At 33.3% G+C, this 17,259-nt stretch overlaps 2 protein-coding genes and 2 long non-coding RNA genes across 7 annotated transcripts; 2 read left to right on the top strand and 2 right to left on the bottom strand.

Moving 5' to 3' along the window:
* Nucleotides 1–614: 614 nt before the first annotated feature.
* On the bottom strand, nt 615–1,984 carry LOC133704185 (uncharacterized). The gene is made up of 2 exons (XR_009844010.1): nt 1,456–1,984; nt 615–1,280 (listed from the first exon to the last, which is right to left on the bottom strand). It is a non-coding gene; the product is annotated as an uncharacterized LOC133704185 (long non-coding RNA).
* A 5,284-nt stretch (nt 1,985–7,268) lies between these two features.
* On the top strand, nt 7,269–8,675 carry LOC133705358 (alkane hydroxylase MAH1-like). The gene has a single exon (XM_062130498.1). The coding sequence runs from the start codon at nt 7,269–7,271 to the stop codon at nt 8,673–8,675; it is 1,407 nt and encodes a 468-aa protein (XP_061986482.1).
* Nucleotides 8,676–10,885: 2,210 nt separating this feature from the next.
* LOC133704291 (uncharacterized) lies at nt 10,886–15,643 on the top strand. Its single transcript, XR_009844039.1, has 3 exons — nt 10,886–11,239; nt 13,980–14,099; nt 15,019–15,643. It is a non-coding gene; the product is annotated as an uncharacterized LOC133704291 (long non-coding RNA).
* LOC133704290 (zinc finger protein CONSTANS-LIKE 9) lies at nt 11,374–16,963 on the bottom strand. 4 transcript variants are annotated; one of them, XR_009844038.1, is made up of 6 exons: nt 16,260–16,963; nt 14,982–15,347; nt 13,942–14,172; nt 12,785–13,095; nt 11,922–12,218; nt 11,374–11,647 (listed from the first exon to the last, which is right to left on the bottom strand). XR_009844038.1 is itself a non-coding variant. In XM_062129084.1 (5 exons), the coding sequence occupies exons 1-5, from the start codon at nt 16,782–16,784 to the stop codon at nt 11,578–11,580; spliced, it is 1,503 nt and encodes a 500-aa protein (XP_061985068.1). In that variant the 5' UTR covers nt 16,785–16,963; the 3' UTR covers nt 11,374–11,577. The 4 variants fall into 4 exon arrangements, 3 of the variants coding, with proteins under 3 accessions (XP_061985068.1, XP_061985067.1, XP_061985069.1); XM_062129084.1 differs by lacking the exon at nt 11,922–12,218; XM_062129083.1 differs by having other exon boundaries at nt 11,585–12,218.
* Nucleotides 16,964–17,259: the final 296 nt, after the last annotated feature.

The following is a 17,259-nucleotide window of genomic DNA, read 5'->3' on the forward strand; positions in this document are numbered from 1 at the left end:
AAATTTTAATTTTTTATTTAAAATAATTTTTTTAAATATTTTTAAATCAATTTGATATTTTAATATTAAAAATAATTTTAAAAAATAAAAAAATAATTTTAATATATTTTTAAATAAAAAAATCTAAAGACACCCTTTTTATTTGACAGCGAAGCTAGATCTCAAATTTTCTAAAGCTTCGTTTGCAAGAGGGGCAAGTAGCTTGTATTTCTTTCAGGTAAATTCTTAATTCTTCGTCTTCACCTTTTTCAGATTAAAGTTCCGAGATCAGAGAAAGTCACTGTTTAGTCCCTAATATTTTCCTGTACGTGGTTACAAAAAAATAAAGAACAAGATCGTCTGTTTTGAATTTTTGCGCTCTAATAGAAACGTAAAAGTGAATATTCATAGAAACAACAATTATATTCAATTGAGTGGATATTTGTCCAATTTTTAATTGATCAAACTAAGATTGAATAAAATCCAACGTTATTTAATTGAAAATCAAAGTCGTCAATGCGCGCATGTTTGTTTACTATTTTTGTTAGAAATATATATATATATATATAAAAACATTAATTTCTATATAACTGATTTGAGAATAGGGCGTTTACGTATAAGCAGTGGACCACATATAATCAAACAGTTTAATCTTGAAAGTCAATCAGTTCACACGATCCTCAAAAAATAACAGATCCTTGATACATCCGTTGTTTAGATACGATGATCACAGTTTTAGGTGGTGGTGTGGTGTGTCACTCCTCTGAGTCTGAATATTTAAATCTCGAAGAACTTCATATTTGACAGAATCATCCACATCAATAGCAAGTCTTTCAAAAGACCTCCACCTTGTTAGCAGAACAAAACACATCAAGCCATAGAATCATATAGCATTAAAGCTTCAAACTTCTGTACCTTACTCACAGAAACAAAGCTGACCACACCCGTATGGTATGATTTCATCCACCCATCGTATGAATCATGTTGGGGTCATCCATAATAGGCGAAACCCGTGGACAGATGCTCAAAATAAATTCCAAATTCAAAGAACAAATCAAGGAACATCAAACCTAATTAAGCTCTGCAGCACAGAACTAACTGAGACAGCATCCCCGGAATCGAAGAGGCGCGAACAGATATGTTGTGAATATCACAGTCGTCATTTCAAAACACATGATTTATCAGTTGCTAATATTAAATCTAGCTGGATTGACAAATGATTTACTCAGATCTACCAACAGATCAAAACTTCCTCTAATCTTTTCAACGATACTCCATAACCAACAACTCGCTTTTGTCACCTGAGCATAAAAAAGGGCTAATAAAAATCATTATACAAGACATGTAACAATATCCCGCGTAAAAGCAAGATTAACAAGTCAACGAAATGATGTTCTTTTTTTAAAAACAATAGAAGAGCACGCATCACCACCATCATCATGTGACCAACGACAAGCATACAAGGACAGATCTTACCGAACTGAAGGATCTGAAGCAGGACAAGCAAGGGAAAGGGAGGAAACAGCTGGAGATCACCGGTATGGGAGGCGTTGGAAAGAACAGACTTTGGTTAATTAAAACCAAGCAGTACTGTCCAATCCTCCCATACCCGTAACTCCCAGCAACCCTCTTTCCTTTCCCTCTTGCTCCTTGATTAATTTTAGATCACGCTTTTGTCTAGAATAAGGAAATAGAGGAGTCGCAGAAAGCAGATGGAATGGGAGGAGTAGGCAAGAAGGAATATTAAATCATGAATTTTTCCTTCTTGCATACTCTCCCATCTCCAAAGACTTGCTAGGACTCTCCGTTTCTCTCATCTATTACACACCATAGACAGGAGCAAGTTGAAGACGATGGCTTTCTAGATGGTGTTAATATAGGCAAAGAAAGCAAACCAGCAAAGTGCGTTGGATATGATTTTTGAAAAAATTACTTCATACATAAAGTGCTTTTGGTAACCTCTGAACACCAGTTTCAAAAAGACGCGTTTGAAACCATTTGAGTGTGTTTGGTATTGTGGTAGCTGTTGTGGTTATAATTTGAAAAAAATTATTTTATAAAAAGTATTTTTAATTAAGGTTGGTTTGAAAAAATATATGTTTGGTTAAAATTGTGGTTGAAATTGAGGTTGAATAAAAAGTAATTTAATATGTTTGGTTACAAAAATACTTTTCAAATTAAGATTATAAAATAAAAAAAAAATTAATAATTAATAATTTAAATATTATAAATTTAATTACTTTATTATATTATAAAATAAATAATACTTAATATAAAATATTTTTTATTTGTCAATTAAATTATATAGAAATCTGAACACTTAAAACTACAAATTGTTTGATGTTTTGTTATTTTTTTTTCGAAAAATCACAATCTCTGGTTGTTTTCAATATGATCATTGTTAAGAATACTTATATTTTGTTAAGAATACTATTTACTGCACTTTGGACCTTTTCATTGGCTCAAACCCTGGCATTGATATTAAAAATATCCATAGTGGATCCTGGTTTGAAGAACATGAGAGAGCTTTCACTTCTCTTTCACTCCCTGACAAAAACTTCAATGGTTACCACGCAGACGCAGGTAAAGCAGCCTGGAGCTGCTTTTAAAGAAACGTAGATGCGTCCGCATATTTTAGTAGGTCTCATTAACAGTAAACAATGGTTTTGCACTTACCAAACAACTGATACTTGCGGTGACAACTAAACGTGGAAGCTACCACGCAGCCAAACGCTCTCTACTGGGTGAGCTGCGGTAAAATCTTGGAATTAAAGAGATTGTTTTTTTTTAAAATTTTAATTTTGAGTAATATGATTATTAATATAATAGTTATTAAAAATTTATATGATAATTAATTTTAAAATATATTAAGATTAATCCATTTATATAATTTATTCAAATATTCATATTAATAATAAAAAAAATAAAAAATAAAAAGAAAGACGCGTTTGATGCTCCTAATTCCAATGTCTCGGGCCATGCCAGAAAAGTGGTTGGTGTAGAGATAAGATGTAAAAAAAAAGAGAGAGGAGAGATTCTGGCCACTAGTTGAGAGTGGAGAGTGGACCTGGACGGTGGATGGTACCTGCTGGGTAATGAAGCAATAAAGAGAACAGCGTCGATGCTGTCTGGGTACGCTTTTAAAATTCGGCTTTCTAAAAGTTTAAATTTTTTATTTACTTTATTTATTGTTTGGATGGAGTAATATTAAAAGTATTTTTTCAAAAAAAATTTAATATATTTTCAAGTATAAAATATTATACCATATTCTGATTTACCATTTCTACTTTCCACCAACTTCTATTCACAAATGAAAGTCATATTTGTTTCCCAAAAAGTGATTTTTGAGAAATGACTTTCCAAATTTTCTTGTGTTTGTTTATCATTAAAAAAGTTGGTCAATGAAAATATTTTCCAATAAAAAAAAAAATTGGTTTAATTTCTAGAAAAGTGTTTTTCTGAACAATCTGGGTAGAAAACACTTTCTGAAAGTTGTGAAAAATTTAGAAATATCATATTATTTACTAATTATATTAAATTTGGTCATCAAAGTTTTAATTACTATATATATTTTGTTTTGAATATTTATTTTTCAATTTCATCTCTTAAAATTTAATTTTTATATTAATTTTGGTCATCATTTTTATAATTGTTATTTGCTTTTTCCTTATCATTTTTTTTTATTGAAATTTTTTATCTATCAAATTTGATCCTTATTCTTTTGATTGTTACTTATTTTATTTAAAATAATTTACGAAATGTTAATTATTATTATTTTAATTTATTAATCTTTTATTTTTTTATTTTTTAAATTTGATCTCTATTGTTTTGATTATTATTTATTTTATTTGAGATAATTTATAATTTTTTTTAATTTTATTTCCATTCAACTTTTTAATTTGTAAGATTTGTTCCTTATTATTTTAATAAACTTGAGAAAATTAAAACATTAATAAGTTATCTTCCAGCTTATTTTCCATGATATAACTAAACACTGGAAAATGTTTTCTAACTTATTTTCCATTACACTACCAAACATCAGAAAATAATTTACTTTCCAAAAGAAAACTACTTTCTAGCAAACAAACGGGGCAAAATTATTTGTTTCAAATGTTTTATTTGATTTTTTAATTTTAATTATAAAAAATAAAAAATATTAATGAATAATTTTTTATTTATTTATAGTTGATTCTTTAATATTTTGTACATTTTTTTTATGTACTCAACAAAACTTTCATGATAAAGAAAATGAATTGAAAAATCAAGGCTACGAGTTCAAATACAAAGTTACTCAAAAGTTAGGATAATTGGACCTAAAAAATTGCCGGTAGGGTTGGCCTTGACTAAACATAGGTGATGTGATGTTGAAACGTGAAACAAACAAGAAATTGATGGATGTCTGGTCTGGATGTATATGGACTAGACTCTTCAATGGGCTACTTAATGTTATTAGGGCTGATGTTCTGGGCTATGAGCTAACAACACGTGTAGATGGTGTGGGCTTTTTCTAAGCTACAGACAAGTTATCGGATGTGCCTGTGCTCCCGCCCTCTTGCTCCGTCAACGAAACACATAATCAACATCAAGGTTAGCAAAGAATGAAAGAAATCAGTAATGAATCGATGATTGAGCAAAGAATGAGAGAAAATGATAAGCGAAGCTGAAGCTGAAGCTGAAGCAGGAAGAGAAGAGAGAGTGGGGTTTTTATAGAGAGAGAAAATTGGAGGGAAAGGGAGGACTCTTATTTCTTTCCCTTCTTCCCCTCAAAATCGTTCCCACGCAAAAACATTTCTTTCCAGCGCGGGTTTTCATAAGGGTATCTCAGTTATTTTCACTTGAATCAAGCTCAGTCCAGTTGCTTCCTTAAACTGCACGTGTCTTTTACACGTCACCAGGGTATACTCTTACTTGCCAGGTGGGTGGAAGCCACTCGATCTCCTTGGTATATAATGTATGTAGATTATCAGGATATTATATGTTACTGGATCAATATCAGACGTCGATTCTGATTCTGATCAAAATGTTTTTGAATTGAACGGGTGAACGAAAGTTTCTTTCAGTGAATGGATCCCACTTTAACACCCGTCTTTCAATATTTGTCAAAGGGCATCGGAAGCTAATGGTGCTGGGCGTGACTATTTTGCTTCATTTCCTTTGGGCCAACCAGTGCACTCTTGCAATCCTAGGGCTTTCATAAAACCTCCGTGGATCCTTCCGACATTTAGTACCAAAAAATTTCAAAGTCGGGCAGTGACGGATCTAGAATATTTTACTAATAAATATCATATTATATAAACATGTATTAAAAATAAATTCCAAACAAATATACTAAAGTAAAATTAATTTTAAAATACTTTTAAAATAAAAAAACTTACAAAAAATAATTTTTTTCTTTCTTTTTATTAAAAAACTAACCTGCAAACTTGCACGCACGTGTTAATAATTCTTCTCCAAGTTCTAGCAAAACACAAATTATCTAACAAAAAAAACAAATAAAATATAAATTATTTAATTATTTGTCCGGATTATTTTGTAGGAAAGCACAAGAAAATTAACATAATAAAAAGAACCAATCTCAAGCTAAAATAATTTTAATTCTACAAATATCAATCTTTACTCACCGATAACAATTGGAATGTCTATTTATTCATCATGTGAAAAAATTTAATTCCATACTATAACCAATTCAATCAGAAATTATATAACTTTTAATTAATTCAAAACAATCAAATCAATATTTATTGTTCAAAATCTTGCTGGTGCCTACCATTCACTTTTAATTGATTGAAAACATTATACATATAAAAACCCGTAAATTATTATAATCTTAATATTTTTAATAATTAATTATAAAATAATAAAATTAAAATTAGATAATAAAATAAATAGAAAAAAAATGAAGAAAATTCATCTAAAGTAAAAAAAAAAAATACTTGCTTAATTGGACTTGAAGAGAAATTTGTACAAGGAAAAGTGGCAGGGACAGGAGCTCAAAAAAAAAAGAAAAAAGCTCTCAGATAGTGAGTGGAAGAAAAAGAAAGAAAAGAAAAATGTTTGGGGAAATGAGAAATGAGCTAGAGTGAGTGCTGGAAACCAAAACATAAGACATGTATTATATATATTATTTATTATATTAAAATACAAGTCAACAATATTTCCTTTGCATCTTTGCATGTGTCAACCCCTCAAGCCCTCACTATACTACTATATTAATATTCTAATATAAAAAATATTAAAAAAAATAAAGGGCGCAATTGCTCCCTTTTAACTCTACGTGGCTCCGCCGATAAAATCGGAACACTAAGAGCCCACATCAAAAGTTTGAGTACCTCTGTAAGAAGGCTTGTAAGAAGGCCATTACCTCTGGTACACTTGACAAGACAATTGAAAGTTGTATTTTATTTTGTTTTAAGAATTAGGGTATTTTAATACAAGAGTATAGCTCAACTGGTCAAGTTCTGGGTTTGCTTTCTAAGATCACTCGAGTTTGAATTTTACAAACCTCAGAGTCACTGGAAACTTACATGATCGTTAATTGAAAAACTCGTAAGATTAATCGAGATGCGTGTAAACTGATATGAACACCCACATTAATTTAAAAAAAATTAGGATATTTTTTAGTTGATTCTGATGAATGGAGAATAACAAACCCATTTAACCTAATGGTTGGCCTTCTAAAATCACAAGTCCGCATTTTCCTTGTGCTGACTCTCATCACTCCCATGAACAACTTGAGAAAGAACAAGGTGGAGGAACATGTAAGTTTATCAAGTTGCAATTTGATAAAATATTTTTTTTATTAACGTGGTTATTCGAGTCAGTTTACGTACATCAAAATTAATTTTATATACCCTGAAGTTAACGACCATATAAACTTCTAATATCTCTGAGATTTATAAAACTTAAATTTAAAAAATAAATTTAAAATATAAACAGTTAAGTTTTTTCAAGTTTAACTTTAGTTGGATAAATATTTGCTACTTAGTTGTTGTCAGTGCACTCCGCCTCAATTTCTGGTTTTCAGGAAGCAGTTGGTATCAATTTAGTGCTACGTATGGCACCTTGTGCATCAGTAGGCCGTCTGAAAAAAAAAAAAAAAATACCTTAATACTCCCTCCAAGCAATATAAATAAGTCGTCGATCGATGCATTCTTCCAATATCCATCATATTACACACCATGGTAGCATTAGCCTATACAGAACCCATTTTGGCCATTGCTTTCTCTCTCGTCCTCATTTGCTTGTTTAGAAGCAAAAATGGCCTTCCATGGAACTGGCCCCTCCTTGGCATGTCCCCAACGCTTCTTCTCAACTTTCACCGGCTTTACGAACTAGCTGATGAAATTCTCGAGATAAGCGGAGGTACTTATTTATTCAAAGGTCTTTGGTTTTCAAACATGGATATGTGGTTCACAAGCGATCCAGAAAATGTGCACTACATAACAACAACAAACTACTGGAATTACCCCAAAGGGCCTGAGTCGATGCAGGTGTTTGATACCCTGGGAAATTCGCTTTTCAATTTGGATTTCGAGGAGTGGACTTACTACAGAGGACTCCTCCATGCCTTTTTCAGTCACCAGAAGTTTCAACAATTCGTTCAGAAGGTTTTGGTTGACAATGTGAACAAAGGTCTGGTGCCGTTTCTTGAAGACGTAGCAAAACAGGCTTTGGTGGTGGATTTGCAAGATATGTTTAAAAGGCATATATACGATGCTGCTTGCGCGATCGCTACTGGATATAACCCCAAAACCCTCTCCATTGGTTTTGAGGAAAATGCATTCGTAAGGGCCATGGATGATGCCTGTGTAGCAATGTTAACTAGGCACATCTTGCCAGGGAGATGCTGGAAGTTGCTAAGGTGGTTACAGATTGGAAGTGAAAAGAGACTAAGTGTTGCAAAGGGTACTTTACGTCAAATTGTAACAAATTATATGGCAACAAAGAGAGAGGAACTTAGTGCAGGAGCCAAAACAAAGGAAGACGAAGAGACCTTCGATGTGTTGCGATCTTTCTTGACTATAAATGATGTCAATGACAAAGAACACCCTGATGAAATTGTAAGAGACAGTACCATAGGTATCATTTTTGCAGCATATGACACCTCCAGTGCAACTCTCTCTTGGTTCTTCTGGCTTCTTTCAAAGAATCCGCATGTCGAAACTAAAATCAGAGAAGAGCTTGACTCCAATTTCTCAGTGAAGGAAGGTCAAAATTGGCAGCTAAATAGCAGAAAAGAGTTGAGCAAGCTGGTTTATCTCCATGCTACCTTGTGTGAAACGCTAAGGCTATACCCGCCAGTTCCTCTCCAGAGTAGGACTCCAGTTAGACCTGACATTTTTCCAAGCGGTCACCATGTAGATCCAAAGGCTATTGTTGTTTTGTCAGGATATGCAATTGGAAGGATGGCTAGGGTATGGGGACAGGATTGCCATGAATTCAAGCCTGAGAGATGGATCAATGAGAAAGGAGATCTTAGATATGAAAGATCGGCCAAGTTCTTTACCTTCAACGCAGGACCTCGGATTTGTCCAGGGAAGGAGATGGCGTTTAGTATCATGAAGGCCGCCGCTGCAACTATTCTTTATAACTACCATGTTCAAGTTGTGGAAACCCGCCCTGTGACCCCCAAAGGTAGTATAATTCTTCAAATGAAACATGGTTTGAGGGCTAGGATTTGCAGTAGATGGACTTGAGGGATCGCACGGTCATCATGTTGATGATGCATTATTTAAATTTCTGGTTGAGAATGAAGAAATAGATCCCTTCTTCTGAATAAGCGAGTAATACAGTGGAGTTATGTTGATAAAACAGAGAATCGAATGACTCTTAATTTGTATTAGCAATTATATTTGATGGATTGTAAAAGCTGAAACTCTAGCTATGGACCATATGTGTTATTCCTATAGTATGACTTGGTTCAAAGTCTTTTTAATTAAAATGTTCAATGGGTTATAAATAAATTTTAAAAGTAATTCTTTAAAAAAATTATATCGAGAAATCCTCTCTTGGTCTGACCAGAATGCTCTAGACAATGGTAACTGGCCATGAGGGAACGAGGTGGGACTTGGGAGCCATGCCGACACCTGCCGTTATCCAGATTCAATAACTTTCCACACGCCCCTAGGCATAAATTGGCAGACCTTGGCTTTTATACTAGCAGGAGTGTAGATATAATTATTTTTAAAAATATTTTTTATTTTAAAATATATTAATTTTATTTTTTTAAATTTTTTTTGATATTAATACATCAAATATAAAACATTAAAAATATATTAATTTAAAATAAAAAAAATTAAAATATTTATGAAACACATTACCAAACACTACATGCAAGAAGATTTCAGCTAGCTAGGTGGGGCTACGAAGACCACTCATTTCTAAAGGTAGAGGTGGAATTAAGGGGTGGCAAGTAGGGCTTGGGATCCTGTAAAATATTTTAAAATTATTTTTAATTAGTATTTAAATATAACAAGTAGTGAATTTTTTAATAATAAATTATTATTTTATTAGTTATCTTTGAATTTAAAATTATCTCTTTGTGTAAGTTGAAAAAAAAAGATAAATAACATTTTCAATTTAATTACTTTTCCTTACCCTTTTTCTATTTTTCTTCTCTAAAGTCCTAACCAAAAAATATAATAATACAAAGTAATGTGGAAAGATTAAAATAAAATTGCTAATTAGTTCATTGTTTATAAAAACAAGGTAATTAGTGATTCGAATTTAAAATCTTTTGTTTTTTTATATTTGTTAAGAATTTGATAAGGTTTTTATATATATAATTCTGTTATTTTTCTTTTTTTAGATCTGCTAGTTTTACCATTTTTTTTAATTTTTTGTTACTGTGAATATCGTTTTTTTTCTAATGAATTGGATATATTTTATGGTTTTGTTTCGATTATGCTTAGATGTTTTATATTTTATTTTTAGCAGAGTTATTAAAATTATTAATTTTTTCTCACATATACCTTACTATCACCCGGTCCAATATATAATTAAACATGATCTTTCTAGCCAAAATAAGTTCTTTAAAGAGCACAGACGCAACTTTAATTCAATTTAAGTTTTCTTTTTCAGGAATCAATAATCTTATTTTTATGTTAGATTTATTTTTATATATTAATTTTTTTTAATATGTTAATTTTACTTTTATATGTTAGAATGATTTACATGTAAAAAATTATATCTTATTATATTAGTTTTGACCTCTCCCGTCAAATATTCTCAGCTTAGTCCCTGTCTGAAGGTGACTGTCCCAACCTCAAGGGGCCGACGTCAAGCATTTCACTTGTAAATTGTAATAATTCATCGCAGTTTCCAACTACCAAAGCAAAGGCTTGGCCTTTCTAAGTCACAGTAAGACATTTCATTTCTAATTTTTTTTTATCTTAGGAAACTGATTAAGGGAATGGAAGAAGACTCATCATTTATCATTTCCTTAATTGTTTTCAAATGAAGAAACTCGAAATATAAAATATACCGTCCTAGCTCGTGGATCAAGTAAATTACCAAGTGATGGGTCCAAGATTTACAATCCTTGAACAAGGCCCATAAACACTCACATAACAATGGGTCGGCATTGAATGCCAGCCTATTATCATTGTGTCCCGAAGTTTTCCGGAATGAAAGCAGACAGATTGAGCTCGTGTGGAAATGGGCCATCGTTTGGATCCGAAGGTGCCTTTGTGAACTTGGTTCAGGGGCTGTCTTGGAAGCCCAACACACCTCCAAGGCCTGCCACCCTCAGCTCGGGCCCAAGGGTGCGTTGACGATCCAACATGTCATCAGCCCTAATCAAATAAGGATAAAGCCAACCCTCGAATGAATCCGTTGTCACTTCTGGGCTTTTGTTCTCGAGTATTTCAAAACTATAGGTAACAAATATATTGACCGCTTTATCCTTGTATGTACACAACACTTTATCCGTGTACATACACACAATAGGAGTAGGAGTTCAAGATCTTCTTTCTCATTACAAAATTCATCTTCTTCCTCTTGTTTAACTGTAATACTTTATTTGCAACTAAACACTAGTCTTGCATCCTACTTAAGGGAGGGTTCTCGAGCCCACAGGGAAACTTGTTTTGCAAATATTATAGATGTCCATGCCCAACTTTATCAACAGCTAACCTCATCCGTCCTGGAATAACGTTTGCAGTGGAGATTTTCAAAAACTTCATCGGCATAGTTCTAAATTAAATCCCATTCAAGACCAAGATGAGCGATGTTAAGCTTGGAGGCAAAAGATCTACACCAGGTATGTTAATCAACTCTTTTGTTCTAGTCTAGTTCAGTTTTGATGGTAAAATCATACAGATAGCCAAGTCCGATGATATGTTTTTTAATCATACTGTATATCCATAATTCCATACATATCTCTCTGCGCATATATTTGGACCAATATCATTTATTCATGGAAACAATTATCAAGCCACAATTAGTGACATGTTACGAGCGATCCCCATACATAAATAAACTCATAAATACAATTTTTTATAGACCCAATTTTAGTTTATTTCTTCAAATAAAAGAATCTCTAACTTACCTAGAATCTTTACATCAACTGTAGCAGCCACAACCTTCTAGCTTCACGAATCAGCCATTTCCACGCTTCCGTACATCATTCTTAGGTTTCCTAGGAGTATATCGAATTTGCTTGTCTTGCCTGGAAAAAAGAAAAAATAGACAAATATTGTAAGAGAGCATAATCAAAATTATACATACTTTTTGCTCATGAATTTAAACTGCAAGTTATAAATAAATTACACACATGTACAGTCCGAAATACAAGTTTTTTGTACACGGGAAAAAGCACAATGGTCTCTGCCAAAGAAATCAGGCCAAGGCCCCATTATCTTTGTTCCACAAACTGGATGATTTAGAACACTCCTGATGCACCACATTCAGTGAGTGTATGAACAATATAAAGCAACAATTACCTTATTGTTGGAACTCCAGCATGCCATCACAAAATATTCATCCACGGGAAATCTTTGAGCAGAGCATGAGTTAAGCCACATGATATATGATGTAGCATCATTATCCATTACTAGCAAGTCTAGTATGCAGACATCATCTCCTTGTGCACGTGAGAGCCATATAAATTATGGCGGATTACGACAAGGCCATTATCCACTTTTAACTCCCAATATTCCATAATTAATTAAGCCAGTGGTACTATTGCCCTTCTCGTACACATTCCATGTGATTTACAACTTTTGCAACCTAACAACCAGCTATAAAAAACATTTACAGTGCCGTGGTTTATTTACATAAAGATGCTCAAAGCCAAAACAGAGTGAACTAAATTTATTTTCGGGTTTGCTACTTTTTTTTTGGTCACCCAAGATAAAAGAGAAACTGCATAAAAATAGATGCACCTTTTTTTTTATATTAATAATAAGATACAAAGAGGGCAAAGTTTGGACATTTGCAGCATTTCTTCAGTGCTAGCATGCAATTGATGGATATCCTAGCGTTATGAACTAGTCTTCGCTCTATGCCCTTCCCAATTTGATATTGGTATTGTAACTATAGACGATAAAATTTAGTTTTGGACTGTTCCGATTCATGACCTTCAGACCTTGATACTAATTTGATAACATTTTTTTGTTCGCTAGTTAAAAGAAGGTAGTCATGTATCAAAAGTTACATGGAGTCATAGATAGACCAAATAAAATATATGACTTATTGGAGAAGATAATGTTGCTGATGAACCAAGCAGCAAAAGTTTGACTCAGATCCTCAGAAATAAAATCCATGATACTTGTTTTAAAATCCTGGCAGGGGTATATATACTTACATCCGAGCCTTTTTCTTCTCTTTGTACCTCATCATTGCATTTTCTCGGGCCTCTGTATGTGCATCCTCAAGGTCGGGTGAATAGCATGATGCTTCACCATTAGATATATATGGTGAAAGTTCACTGTCAAGATATTCATTACTCCTGCTTTCAGCACCATGACTTGAAATGGAGTATCTTGAATAAGGAGACCTGATTGTCTGAGCAGGATCAAGACTTCCAGGAAAGTTATAAGCTTGGTTGGAAGGATCCTTGTCATTGTCAATGTGAGCAGAGCAGCTTATGTAAACAGATGAAGTAACAGAAGCATCCTGTAGATTTTTTTTAAAAATTAAAACAAGAGAAAGAACAGATATTGACCGACTCGTGTAGAGACATATAAACATGATGGATACCGCCCTGAATCCAAGAGCCTAAACTGTTATCATGCATCCATCTGTGTATATAAGAACTCAACTTCCTTCATTCCTAACCCATGTAGGATTCCACACCCTCACATATGCACCTCAACACTTTTTTTTTCCTTTTGTGATGCCACTCTCAAGTCGACTATCAATGTTACAATTAGCCCCCACAAACAACGTTTCATCTAATTTTCTCTCTTATGTTGGTTGCATCTCCTCTCAAAAGTTTCTCTCGATATTTAAGAGGATTTCAAATTTTAAGAAATTTTGAGACAGTCGGAATGTAAATGAAACTGCAATAGATAAGGGACTTTCAATGTACAGAGATCAGAATTTATCCTTTCACTCGCATAAAGATTTAGGGCGTACTAGAACTGTTATTTCTATCTTAAGTAGTTAAGTTTGAGGATTTTGTAAGAGGAACATATAAACATGTGGTTTAATCAGATAGTTGTTTAAACAGTGTGTTTAATGCCGAAAACAACCATGAAATAGTATAGATATAGCGCAAAAGGGAAAGAACTCTGAACTAGAAAGATATATGGTACTATCCGAATTCTAATTGCAAAAACCTGCTTCCTACATTGCTTACACTTTTCAAGAATATGTCTGCAGGGGTTACTCGTGAGAAAATTTTCTTATTTCAACAACAAATATTTCCTGTATGCTTACTTTTCCACCTGTCTTAACCACTGTGCGCATTGTATTTGGCAACTGACATTTTTTTTCATAAATTAAAGTGTCAAACCATACCTTCCTTGCTCTTCCATCACTGTTATTGGATTTCTCAGGAGGCATATCTTTCTCAATGAAGGAGCATGAGAAATCATTCTCATCAAGAAATGCTCCAATTGGATCTTGATCACCCCCAAAGAATTCTTCAAAGTTGCAAAATGTTTTATCCACATCAGGTATGATATAATCATCATCATGACAAATAATGTCTTCACAAACCCCAAGGTCTTGCATATTTTGAGACCACAACTGCAAAAGTTAATTAACAAAAGAGTCGAGAGGTTAATTTCAAACGGCAATCTAGGATCATTTTCTAGTCTCATGTAGCCATCCTTTTTAATGTTGATAACTATTGAGCAAGGAAGCACCACAAATGTCATGCTATTGTGGTGATTACGTGCAACTGTATTCAAGCAAAGGTTGAAGATTGATGCTACACAATTTTGAAACAAAACAACCAAACTTCAATCATAAAGTAACTTAATTCGAATTCAAATTCAACGTTTTCACATCTATTAATATATTTTTGTAGCTTTTTTCTGAACATCCACTTTTAGTTCCACATTCTTATCATGTAATAATAGTGTCATTAGATAATCTATTGTTGTATAGATTAGGTGATGCATTCGGTAAATAAATGTCATAACAGTCAGTGAAAAACAAAATGGTGATTAAAGTCTTATGATAGAAAAGGATAGAAAAAAATATCCAGTAATTCAATACAAATTGACACTCACAATAGCACCACAGATGCACATATTGCATGATGAAAATGCAGTTTGTTGAGTAAAGGACATGTTCATTTATGAAAGTAGCTTCTAAATATTGCCGATGATGCTATCTGTAAGTGTTCTTTCAAGAAAATAATGGATGTGAGATAAACTTATGGCAACAAAAAGGAAATGCAGAAATTCATATTGCCGGTTCAATGAGAAGAATAGGACTAAGTTTATCATGTATGAATTTATTGATTGTGAGAACAACTTTCCATGTCCTCAAGGCAATTATAACTAGAGCTGATTATCCAAAACCCACTTTTTGCAATGATTTGATCAAACCTGACTATTCTCTATTGGACTTTTGTATGGCCAAAAGGATTCTCCAGGCAAAGCATTTGCGGCAGTTGAAAAGAAAGGTAAATGTTCTGGCTGAGAAAATGGCAAAGGCAAAGAATCCACTTTTAGACCCTGACGTTGGCAGTCAGCTTGTTGAAGATTGGTAACAAGATCTTGAGAATGTTGTGAATGATTGAGATTGTAGTCAAGCTTCTTTGAGGTATTCAGCATTGAAGAAATGTTTTTTTGTTCTTGACCACGTTTCATAGGAGTATTGTTGTTGACATCAGTGAGCTGAAGCCTTTTCAAATCAAGAATCTGTTCCAGAATAAAGCAGGTACTTTCCTGCTGTGGACCTTTGTACGATAACTGAAAGATGATGAAAAAGACTGAGAATGCAAACTAGAAAGGGTTTCGAGTCTTCAAAGGGAAAGAAAGAAAAATTACTGCATAGTTCTTTGTTTGTTCCTTAATAGTGAATCTAAAAGACCATTTTTATGGTTGAAATAGCGGGTTACAAAAATCATATTCCATTGATGCAAAGTAAATAATGTAAATAGCAGGTAGCTCTGTGTTAAACTTCATATACAAAGTTGTTGTATTAACTTGTAATATTTCATATACAAGACATTAAATATTATCCTAGTTGCAACTGCTTTGATTAATTTTTACAAGTGGCAATTTCATTAGAAGCAATAGCCCATGATCATCTCTATCTTAACTTCATCCTTCTACCAGGCAAAGAAAATGAGATATTAAATTATAGTTCATATATCGGCTCAGTAGTCAGATGTTGAAGTCATGAAAAGTATCATGATGAATAAATTTACAATTAACTTGGCTTAAATTTTATAATTTACCAATCAGTAGCTAGAACATGGAAATTCAGTGCATATGAAATTCCTGAAATCTAGAATTTACAAATATACAATCAACTTAACTTAAAATTTATAATTTAGCAATCAGTAACTAGAACATGGATATCAATGCATATGAAGTTCCAAAAATCTTGAATTGGGTTGCAATTGATATCGTCTTCCTAATATATTGCTGAGTGCACTCCTCATCCCTGGATTAACTTTTTTTAATTTCTTGACAAAAATATAATGGTATTATGGTAGAAACCATGAGGACAGATATAAGCAGATACCTGGTGTTTTATATTATAAAAATAAACTCTCGTGAATTTTAGTAACAATAATCTATAACCCCAATTAAATAAACAGCAGAAACTTCTGGCAAGCATAAACATACTTAAAAATCTTTTAAAATTTGTCACACCTCAGGTTGTTGATTGCCTGATCCAACATCAGACTCTGCACCAGAGACCAAAGTTGAGTGAATCACTCTAGATTTTCTTGAAGACCGTCCAATTTGTTGGCAAGACTTCCCTGGAATGTCAAATTTTGATGCACTAGGTTGCACAGATGAAGAGCATGGGGTGGAAACTAGTTGATCTTTAACAATACTTTTATCCAAATCCCCAAATTCAAAACCCCAAAGTGATGCAAAATCTTTAGCAGAAGGGCATCCTAAGTAGCTACTGAGTAGCCGTTTCTGATGGTGGGAGGAGACCTCATGCAGGCACCGGTCACAGCCAAGACACATCAGCATCCGGTGGTCCAAACACTGAGCGTAAGCTGGATGGTTCCTGCATGAGTCACATAGGAGGGTACGGAGATGCCGGTTAAAAAGTGCATTAGCTGAATGGACCTTTGCATCGCAGGAAAGGCAAAGATATGCTGCATCAGCGTTACAGTAAACGACTGGCCTCAAGGCCATGCAGAATTCGCAAACTTTCTCCATTTAATTATTTCCAGGTCATCAATGATCCCACAAATCCAAAAACTCATAGGTTAAAGTTTCAGTTTTGTAAATAATAACTCCATGAATCGTTTCAGGACCGACAGATACCTTTAACATTAAAAGACAGCTTTCCTTTTAGTAAATTTTTTCTGCAATAGTTTCCAAGAGCAGAAACAAGCTTCCTGCATCCAAAATGAAGAATTCAGTAACATAGTAAGTGAAACAGCTGGAATTTTCTTCCCATTGTACAGAAAAAAAAATAAAAATTCACCACCACAAAATCCTCTAAATGTGGCCAGCAAGACCTCAAAATTGCTAGTTATCCACTTAGGGGAGTGTTCAGACTTGAGTTAAAGAAAAATGAATTCTGGGTTACGCAAAAGGTATTTTGCAAAACATGGTCAATTCACCCGGTTCGTTGACAATGAATAATTACTCTATGATCTTTAAAAATTATATTTATTCTTTCAGGCGT

This window comes from Populus nigra, chromosome 10, assembly GCF_951802175.1.
Source record: "Populus nigra chromosome 10, ddPopNigr1.1, whole genome shotgun sequence".
Taxonomy (NCBI): Eukaryota; Viridiplantae; Streptophyta; class Magnoliopsida; order Malpighiales; family Salicaceae; genus Populus; species Populus nigra.

Coding starts and splice junctions, on each gene's coding strand:
- LOC133704290 (XM_062129083.1), bottom strand. CDS start 16,784: ATGGAGAAAGTTTGCGAATTCTGCATGGCCTTGAGGCCAGTCGTTTAC. Junction 15,348..16,259: donor CAGGCAATCAACAACCTGAG/GTGTGACAAATT, acceptor ATCATCTTTCAG/TTATCGTACAAAGGTCCACA. Junction 13,096..13,941: donor GTGATGGAAGAGCAAGGAAG/GTATGGTTTGAC, acceptor AAAAATCTACAG/GATGCTTCTGTTACTTCATC.
- LOC133705358 (XM_062130498.1), top strand. CDS start 7,269: ATGTCCCCAACGCTTCTTCTCAACTTTCACCGGCTTTACGAACTAGCT.